Source organism: Sorex araneus, chromosome 2, assembly GCF_027595985.1.
Source record: "Sorex araneus isolate mSorAra2 chromosome 2, mSorAra2.pri, whole genome shotgun sequence".
Lineage (NCBI taxonomy): Eukaryota > Metazoa > Chordata > Mammalia > Eulipotyphla > Soricidae > Sorex > Sorex araneus.
Window position 1 is genome coordinate 224,755,268 of NC_073303.1, and position 10,175 is coordinate 224,765,442.

General features: G+C 59.4%; 1 protein-coding gene across 1 annotated transcript; it reads left to right on the forward strand.

Annotated features, from left to right (window-relative positions):
- Positions 1 to 3,442: 3,442 nt before the first annotated feature.
- Positions 3,443 to 9,639, forward strand: KRT4 (keratin 4). The gene is made up of 9 exons (XM_055127237.1): positions 3,443 to 3,971; positions 5,598 to 5,812; positions 6,615 to 6,675; positions 7,041 to 7,136; positions 7,597 to 7,761; positions 7,980 to 8,105; positions 8,421 to 8,641; positions 8,809 to 8,843; positions 8,948 to 9,639. The coding sequence occupies exons 1-9, from the start codon at positions 3,486 to 3,488 to the stop codon at positions 9,127 to 9,129; spliced, it is 1,587 nt and encodes a 528-aa protein (XP_054983212.1). The 5' UTR covers positions 3,443 to 3,485; the 3' UTR covers positions 9,130 to 9,639.
- Positions 9,640 to 10,175: the final 536 nt, after the last annotated feature.

Consider the following 10,175-nt stretch of genomic DNA (forward strand, 5'->3'; position numbering starts at 1 on the left):
AAGGGGTCACACCCAGCAGTGCCCAGGGCTTAACTCCTGGCTCTGCACTCACTCAGAAATCACTCCTGGCAGCGCTCAGGGAACCATATGGGGTTCTAGGGATCGAACCCGGGTCAACTGCATGCTTGCCTTGCTCTATCCACTACACCATGGCTCTGGCCACTGAGAAGTGATTTTTGTTTTTGTTTTTTTCTTTTTGGGTCACACCCGGCAATGCACAGGGGTTACTCCTGGCTCATGCACTCAGGAATTACCCCTGGCGGTGCTCAGAGGACCATATGGGATGCTGGGAATCGAACCCAGGTCGGCCGTGTGCAAGGCAAACGCCCTACCCACAGTGCTATTGCTCCAGATCCGAAAAGTGATTTTTGAGGAATAGATAAGGTGGAAGTTGTAACATATGTATCAATCATTTACAGCGATTTGCATCTTACAAGACAATGTTGACGTAGGTTCTGATAGATGATGCATCTTGTTAACAGATGATGTAAAATTCAAGATAGCAGTAAATCCAGTTCCACTTGGAAAATGTATTTTCTCTTCCTCCTGATTTTCTTACTAACACTGTTCTCAGCAATCTGCTTTTTGCTAAGGATACAGTCCATAACCCACTGAACACACAGATACATGCCAACCAACTGGGTGCGGCTCCCAGAGTAGGGTGGGCGTTTAGCTTTTGGGGAGTCAACAGTTACATGTGGATTCTGGACTCATGGGGTGGGGCATCAGCGCCCTGACCTCCAGGTTGTTAAGAGCCCATGGGCCACTCTCCCCCCCAACCCCTTCCGCCCCTGCTTGCCTTTGTAGGCGTCAGAGATGAGTGGCCGTAACAGGCGGCACGGCGCACCCATTCTCACAGCTCCCCGGGGCTTTCCTGTGTCCCACCCCCGTCTCTGAACCACGGGGTTCGAGGGGAGGCTGGAGCCAGAGTGGGAGGTGCAGAACCCAGGGTGAGCCGGCAGGACTGCGCTCTGATGCCTGTCCCAGGTCTGTTTGGGACAGGAAGTCAGAGATCGAACGTCAGCGTCCCCACTGGCCGCCCCTGGGTGGGGGTCAAGGCAGTGGGGGTGGGGAGGCCCGGCAGCCCCGGGATGCTCGGGTGCCACTCCTGCAGCCACCTCGGAGCAGGAGCTGATGCCCGACTCAGGAGGGCTCTGGGCAGAGTCGGCGAGGGCAGAGTCTGGGCCCCCGAGCATGTGAGCTCACACCCCAAACACTGCCCCCGCCCCTACAAGCCACTGGGAGACCCTGGGGAATACTTTAGCTCCTTGACACTGTCCCAGCCAGCACTGATGATGCCGCCGAGAGCTCTGGGGGCAGATTGAATGGTAACACACGCCAAGGCGCCGGGGGTAGCACCAAGCTCAGAGCTGGTGCCCGACACATACTCCTGGGAAGGAAAGCGGGGTGTGACTACGCAAGCCCTTGCAGGAGGGGCCCAACTCTAGAATGCTCTCTCAGCACCGAGCATGGCCCCAGCTCGGGCTCTCTTCTGTGAGGGGAGCAGGGGCCGAGGGCTTCCAGGCCTGATTGGCGGGGCTGCCCCACCCTGTCTTTATCCACACCCACTGCCTGCATGGGCTGTGGGGGGAGGGGGTGGGAAGAGAGAGTGCTGCGAGGACCATGGTGTGTGTGTGTGTATGTGTGTGTATGTATATATGTGTGTATGTATGTGTGTGCATGCATGTATATGTGTGTATGTATGTGCATGTATGCATGTATGTGTGTATGTTTGTGCGCATGTGTGTGCATGCATGTATATGTGTCTCTATGTATGTGCATGCATGTATATGTGTGTATGTGTGTATATGTATATATGTGTGTGTATGTGTGCATGTATGTACATATGTGTGTATGTATTTGCATGTATGTATATGTGTATGTGTCTATATATGTGTGTATGTGTGTATGTGTGTGTATGTATGTGTGTGTGCATGTGTGTGTTGTATATGTGTGTGTGTTGCACATCAAAAGCAGAGGGCAATGGTGGGCAGGGAGAAACGGGGTGAAGCAGAGGTGGGAGAGAGCCCCGGCCCACCCAGACTCCCCTGCAGCCTCCCACCTGTGGCCCGCCTCCCTCTGTGCATGGAGGGAAGCTGCATGTCTGCCCTACCAGCCCTCAGTGGGCCAGGCCCACTGCGTGGGCTACTCAGCACCTCAGACTTGGACTGGCCGCCTCGCCAGGGATTGGGAAGAGGAGAGGGTCTGATTTCTCTTCACAGGTGGTAATGGCAAGGCAGGCAGGAGAAGGTCACCTGGGCACAAAGCGCCTGCTCTGCAGGCCTGCTGATGGGGCTGTGTTTGATGGGGGTGGGTGGGCTGGGTGCAGAGAGGGAGGGTCGCCCACCCAGAGAGCAGAGATAGCCCCTGGTCCCAGCGGGGCTTGAGCACAGGTCTGCTATACCCACCACGGCCACTCTGGGACTCTGCACAGGAAAATGTGACTCCTGGGGGTCACCATTCTGTGAAATGGGCCCCCGCGCCCCAAAGCTGGGAACATCTGCTCTGGATGCTGGGCCCGTCTGGGGAAGCAGAGCTGGCTCTGTGGGAGCTGAGCAAAACTCTGGCAGCAAACGAGGCAGCTGCGAGACCCAGGCCGCAGGACGCTGACTCGGGTCCTGCCAGCACACACCTGGGTGCTGCCCGGAGACGCCAGCCTCAGCCCGGGGCACGAGTCAGGGGCTCGTTAGAGCAATGCCGCAGCCTCCCGCCACCTCTGTCTTCTCAATCTCTCATGCCCCCTTGGAGTGCAGCGGGCTCTCATGAGCTGGCGCGTCCAGGGGAACCTTGAGCCAGGCCAGGAGGCTCGAAGGTTGGCACATGCATGACCCCCTTTGTCTGTGAATATGGGGCAAATAAGTGCACATGGAGACATAAGCATGATCAGGGACATACATATAACTTCCGACCGTTTGCCCAGCACGGGGTTTGATGTGCTCTCAACTGAACCCTGCAGGGTGGCAAAGGCAAATATGAGCATTGTTTCCAGAGTCCGCAGGAAGCCACGGTCTCTCAGAGTGCCAGACATGCTCCAGGTTTGCATTCTGGTCAAGGCAGGCTGGCACGGGGCCCAGGAGGTGAGGTTCCACATTCTGAGGTGTTGGGGGGGGGTTGGGGAGGCTCCCGCGGGCTGGTGAACGCAGCAGGCTGGAGGGGCTGGAGGGCTGGGCCCAGGCAGGGGCCGCCGGTCCAGAGCCCTGGGGCCCTGACTCTGATACTCTAGGGGGGGTGTGCTAGATCCAGTCACCTGTGCCCTCCCGGTGACTTCTCTAGGTGTGTGAGTGACATGCTCAGCAGGTGCGAGGAGGATGGGTCGGTGCCAAAGGCCAAGCCCAGAGATGTTTCGGATTTTTCCCTTTATGCCCCTGCAACCAAGCCCAGCTGCTCCAGCACATAAAAGGGACCCGGGCGAGGGCTCCGGCACTCACTGGCCTGGCCTCTCTCCTGCTCTCTGATAGCTCTGAGCTCCACTCTCCTCTCCAGCCATGAACTCCAGATGCGTCCGCGGAGGGTCCAGGGGCTTCAGCTGTGGCTCAGCTGTCGTCGGCGGCGGGGGCAGGAAGTCTGCCTTCAGCTCCGTCTCCATGTCTGGGGGTGCAGGCCGCTGCTCCTCGGGGGGCTTTGGCAGCCGGAGCCTCTATAGCCTTGGGGGTAACAAGAGCATCTCCATGAGCATGGCTGGGGGCCGCCAAGGCGCCGGCTTTGGGGCTGCCGGAGGTTTCGGGGCTGGTGGTTTTGGTGCTGGTTTTGGGGCCGGCGGCTTTGGCGGTGGATTTGGGGGTGGCTTCAATGGAAGGGGGGGCCCTGGCTTCCCGGCCTGCCCCCCTGGAGGGATCCAGGAAGTCACCATCAACCAGAGCCTGCTGACCCCCCTCCATGTGGAGATCGACCCCGAGATCCAGAAGGTGCGCACTGAGGAGCGCGAGCAGATCAAGACCCTCAACAACAAGTTCGCCTCCTTCATCGACAAGGTGAGCGGAGGCCTGACCTCACCGGGTGCTGGGAGCCAGGGCCGCTGAGTCCCAGCGTCCCAGACCTCAGCCTGCTGGCTGGGGCCTCTGTGGTCCAGCTACTAGTAGGGGAGTCAGACCCTGAGTCTTTCCCTCCTTCCACGGCAGGTGGGAACAGGCTCTCAAAGCCCTTCCATGCCTGGAGTTGCCTCCATGTGCCGTGTGCAAATGGCAACTCATTTAGCTTTTCTGGGCACAGTCCCTCCAGCTGCAAAGTGGCTTCCTGACTTCCCCGCCTTTGCTCAGGGTTGGGACATAGCATGGTAGAGAATGTAATAATGGAGACTAGCGAACTGCAGCTAACATACTGATTTCTATTGTTGGAGTGGAAGAAAACCCAGGTTGGCCTCCAGACGCCAAAAGGATTCTTTGTCGTGGGGGATAGCTCCGAGGCCCCTCAGGTTCCCTCTGTCACGCCCTGACTCTCAGCAAACCTCTCGTTGCTGGGTCTGTTTGAAGAAGGTGGGGACAGCCTTTCTTTTCCTTCTTGTCACCTTACTTCCTGTTCCAAGCAATGTGTAGAGGTTCAACCAGAGTCCGAGTTGATGGATGGTGACAGCAAGCCCATTCGCCCCAGAGAGCTGAGTCACCGGGGGATTAACGGTGAAAGGGGCGCGTGTGGCCCGTGTGAAGACCGCCCCGGCTCTCCAGTCCTGGGCGGTGGATGGGGGCAAGCATGAGCAATCCCGGGTGGGGAGTGGAGTATTTGCTCTCAGGCAGGCTCGACAGACCCAGAGTGGTGGAAAGTCATCATGGTTTGAGGAAGTGCCTGCGGAGAGGCAGGACCGAGGATGGAGGCTTCCTTGTCACATGTCACTTCAGCCTCACAGACTGGGACCAGCTGGCCTGCCCCATTTCTGTTGTGAAGCCCATGAAGTGAAAAGTGTGCAAGGCTGCCACAGGACTTAGAGGGCTGCATCTCTGCACACAGAGGCTGTTCAGGGCAGGCCCCTGGCGGGACTGAGTCTGGCTGAGACTCGGAACGTGGCCCAGGCCTCGCTCTGGAGCACTCGCTCAGTAGTGGGCAGCCTCACCCCAGCTCCATTCGTGTGGGAGCTTATTTTAAAAATCTCTAATGAGCTTGTGCCTTGGACCCGGGTCGCCTTGAATGTCCCGGACTGTGGTTGTTGCTTCTAACCTGGCTTTCCTTACAGTGCTCTCAGTAACCCTCCCCAGGGCTCATGGCAAGGAAACTGTCCTCGCTGCCTTGTCGGGCTCCACAGCTCCACCCGTGCTCTGTCCTCCACCTCTGTGTGCCCCCTGGGCTGCTCTGGGCTCAGGAGTGGGGCACCTTGTGGACCCCCGTGGATGGAGGTTGCAATATGGTGGCCCCACTGGGGAATCTTACACTGAGTGGCCTGTGCAAATCTTCCCACCAACATCCCAAGCTTCCCAGTCTACGAATGACCTTTGCTTTTGCCCACAGCAGGCAATGTGGGGTTAATCCCGGCTCTGATCTCGGGAATTACTCCTGGTGGTGCTCAGGGGACCAGATGGGACGCCGAGGATCGTACCCAGATCGGCTTCATGCAAGGCAACTGCTCTGGCCCCTTGACTAATGACATTTTTTAAAAAATAAAACCACAGGTGCGGTTCTTAGAGCAACAGAATAAGGTCCTGGAAACAAAGTGGAACCTCCTGCAGCAGCAGACGACCACCACGTCCAGCAAGAACCTGGAGCCCTTCTTTGAGGCTTACATCAGCGCGCTGAGGAAGCAGCTGGATTCCTTGGTCAATGACAAAGGCCGCCTGCAGTCTGAGCTGAAGGCCATGCAGGACAGTGTGGAGGATTTCAAGACCAAGTACGTGGCGGGGGCATGGGGTGGGGAAGTGGCATCAGGCGATAAATTGGCCTGTTGCTCCTCCAAAGTAATTTAGAATCCCAGATTCTGAAAAGACCCCAAGGGGTGCAGGAAGGCCCTTTGCGTCCTCATGGTCACATTTAATGGGGAACACGCTACCCCTCAGTTGTCTAAACAGACAATGGCCTGGCCAGGACAACCAAGACCAGAAGCAATGAGGAGTAGGATAGTGAGACCAGAAGAAACACAGGTCATAGAGACAGATGGATGGACTTGGTCTGAATATGGGTCCCTCCACGTTCTAGCTCTGTGACCCTGAGTGAGTTGTTTAACCTCTCTGATCCTCAGTTTCCCTGTTCTTTAAATGGGCTGACAGTCCTTCCCTCCAGGTTGTGAGAAAGTACACGAGAAAGAGCAAGCGTGCGGCCAGTGCGGGGCAGAGGGTGAAGGGTTAGTAACTGGTGACTCATTTCTGCTGGTGTGGGGCTGCAGCCGAGAAACCCCAAGTCCTCCCAGCTCCCTGTCAGGCCCGCCAGAGAGGCAGAGCGCTGGCCAGGTGCCCAAGACCGTGACCCACCCCATGGCCCGAAGGATAGTCCTTAGACGTGAAACCAACCAGATCATTGCTGGCTTCTCTCACGTTCACCTGTGGAAGGGAATCTTTCACAAGTTTGGGGTTCATGTCTCCCAGTGAATGGGGCTGGCCTGCTGCCTCACCCCTGGTGCTCGTGTAGCCCACGGGGGGCTCAGAGACGCGCCTGCTCACCACAGTGCCTTGCCTCCTCCTGCCCTCCCTGCTCAGGTATGAGGATGAGATCAACAAGCGCACAGCTGCCGAGAATGACTTTGTGGTCCTCAAGAAGGTGAGAGAGGCAGGAGGGAGGAGGGGGCCGAGAGGGCGTGCCTCTTCCCTCCAGAACCGCCTCAGCACCACCTGGTTCTCACAGAACCCGGGCCCAAGGAATTAAGGGTGAAAGGGAAGTCATTTGAATAATTAGCTTTCACATGTGCAATGATCCTTTACCACTCGGCCCCGTGCCGAAAAGGCTTCCAGGTGGTCCTGGCAAGCGCCTCACCGCCACTGGGTATCTCTCCCCAACCCCCCGTCCTCCCGCTGCCACACACACACACACACACACACACACACACACACACACACACACACACACACACACACACACACACACTGGAATTCCTCTCCTCATCCCGACCTCCTGCTCCCGTGCAGGACGTGGACGCTGCCTACATGATCAAGGTGGAGCTGGAGGCCAAGGTGGACGCGCTCACGGACGAGATCAACTTCCTGAGGGCCCTCTACGCTGCGGTGAGCACTCGGGGAAGGGGAGCATGTGCGGGTCACGAGCAGGGAGGGCTGTGGAGAGAGATTCGACAGACAAGTCCGGGGAGGCAACTGACGTCTTAGAAGGGGGTATTCAGAGTCCGAGGCCACTTGAGATTGACCTCTGCGTGCCTGGTGCTTCTTTGGAGAAATGAGTCTGTTGCTTGCCTTCCACACACGTACTGGCTGACCGTGGCCTGGCTCATGGCTCTCAGGGAGTGGCAAGGAGAGAAACTTTAGCTGTGTCCTCTGTGACTGCTGCGTCCATTGTCTGGCAGTTTCTCCATACACCCCCCCGCCCCGGGAATGCCAAGTTAGCATCCCTCTGGGCCTGTGGCGAGCCATTGCCACAAGGACAGTAGATTTGGGGTGTCAGTTAGGCACTGGGGATGTTGGGCCCTGGGGAAGTCTCCTGGAGGCCTGAAGTGAGCCACGGTCCCCACAGGAGCTGGCCCAGATGCAGACGCACGTCAGCGACACGTCTGTGGTCCTGTCCATGGACAACAACCGCTGCCTGGACCTGGACAGCATCATCGCCGAGGTGCGCGCCCAGTACGAGGAGATCGCCCAGAGGAGCAAGGCCGAGGCCGAGGCGCTCTACCAGACCAAGGTGGGTGCTGGGGACGTGCCAGGAGGCGGGCGTGGCTGCTGCCTGGGGGCAGACCAGCTCTGCGGGGAGCAGCTGCCTGTGCTGGCCTTCCAGGTTGGCCCGTCCTGGTCTGACTAGCGAGCCCACGGCAACATCAGCCGGATGCGCAGGACTCTCCTGGACGCGTTCCCTTGTGACCTCACCTGACGCGTCTTCCTGTGTCTCCTGGGCATTGTTAGGTCCAGCAGCTCCAGACTTCCGTCGACCAGCATGGGGACAGCCTGAAGAACACCAAGAGCGAGATCTCCGAGCTCAACAGAATGATCCAGAGGCTGCGGGCCGAGATCGAGAATGTCAAGAAGCAGGTGAGCGTCAGCTTCCGCAGAGGCCTCCCTGTGGCCAAGAAGAGAAGGCGTCAGGCCAGAGGGTCCCCAAGGCCCGCAGGGGTCTGTAGCCCTTGACCTAGGTCATACCCAGGCCTGGCTGGCAGCGCCCTGGTGAACATGAGGCAACGCCCCAGCCAGTGAGATTTCTGCACTGGGCTTTGCTCATTTTGACCTAACATCCTGGTGGGGGTCCTGGGGGGTGGCGGGGGGGGCCCCGACTGGAGTGGATGGGATGCAGGAGTCTCCGACAGCAGGATTCTGAGGCCGGCCTGTCCGCCCCCTTGTCCATCACAGTGCCAGACTCTGCAGGCGTCCGTGGCGGACGCCGAGCAGCGCGGGGAGCTGGCGCTCAAAGACGCCCACAGCAAGCGCACGGAGCTGGAGGCCGCGCTGCAGAAGGCCAAGGAGGAGCTGGCCCGCATGCTGCGCGAGTACCAGGAGCTCATGAGCGTGAAGCTGGCCCTGGACATCGAGATCGCCACCTACAGGAAGCTGCTGGAGGGCGAGGAGTGCCGGTGAGGGGGGGCGGGGGGGGGGACCGCGAGGAGGGCACAGGGCCAGGAGCCTGCTGGTGGCCGCAAACGAGGACAGCGTAGTCACAGCCCCGTGGGCTTGACATCTCTGGCCCACCAAGCGTGACTCACTGCTCTGTGTCCCCTTTCCCTCCTGTCCCCCCCTGCAGGATGTCCGGAGAGTGCCAGAGCTCTGTGAGCATCTGTAAGTACCCCAGGCCCTTCCTGCCTCTGGGTGGGCGGGGCTGCGGCGGACGCCCTGTGGCCAGCACCCCTGGGGTAACTGCTCCCTTTGCCCCTCTCCTGTAGCTGTTGTGGGCGGCGGTGCCGGCGCTGGAGGCATCGGCGGAGGACTAGGCGGCTGCTCCGGGTTTGGAATGGGTGGCGGCTTCGGCTCTGGCTCCGGAAGTGGCTTTGGGTTTGGCGGCGGTGTCAGTTCGGGCAGCAAGATCGTCTCTACCACCAGCCTGACCAAGAGGTCCCACCGATAGAAGCGACGAGGTCCCTGCTGCCCGCTGAGCCCCACTGGCCCGGCCCTGGATCCTGGTGCTTCCTTTGCCCCCCACCCCCCGCCCCTGCCCTCCCTGTTTGGGGCTCGTCTTCCCAGTGTCGTCTCTGCGCTCCCCTGGCTGTCTCGGCTCCCGGCGTCCTCTCTCCCACCAGCACGTGGACGCCGCCGTCCTCTTGGAGTTTGGTAGCTGCTTCTAGTTGGAGACCAGCCCGGAACAGGAGTGGGTGTCAGGGGACACAGCATCACCCCCGGACTGAGTAGATTCCAGGAGCTTCACCTCCTGCATTGCTGGGGCTGTCCCCTGCCAGCCCGTGGCCACTCCTCGGGGTCCCGAATGACCCTCTCCATCGAGACCAAACTCGTCCTCCATCGCTTGCCAGCAGTGGGCCCTGCAAGGCCAGGACAAGAGCCCCTCACTTTCCCCCCTGAGTCTTCTCACCCTTCTCTCTCTTTGCCCCCGACTCTCCAATAAATCGCTTTTGTCATTCAATCTGAGTAAGCATCTCTGTTCCTGGGGGAGAAATCTCAGAGCTCAGGTGCCGGGGGAGGAGAAGGCTCCAGGGCTGGTCAGGAGCCTGCCGACCTTCTGCTTCTCACCTGTCCTGATTCGGATCTGGGGGACCAGCTCAGTGCTCTGTGTGGTGTGAGTGGGTCTGACGAAGGTGCACATAGATATAACCCAGCGGTCCCCCTGGATAAGACGACAAGAGTGTCCGGAAGGGCTGCCCGGGGACCCCCATTCTCACTCCACGCTGGGCCGGGTCCCATGGCTGATCTCTTTCCTCCCAGGAAGCCACGGGTCCTGGCTGTTGGCTGGAGAAGTGGAAGGAGACAAGCCTCTGGCAAGGGCCCGGCTGGCGGGCAGGGGGTGATGCTGTCAGGGGGGAGGATCCTGCATCCCGGCGGGTGGCGGGTGGGAGGTGAGAAGGGAGAAGTAGCCCAACGGGGGTCAGCCCTGGGGATCCTAGTTGACGAAATGCAGATAGTGAGATGGAGAATCTGGGGGGAGCTCTTGCAGTTTCGGCC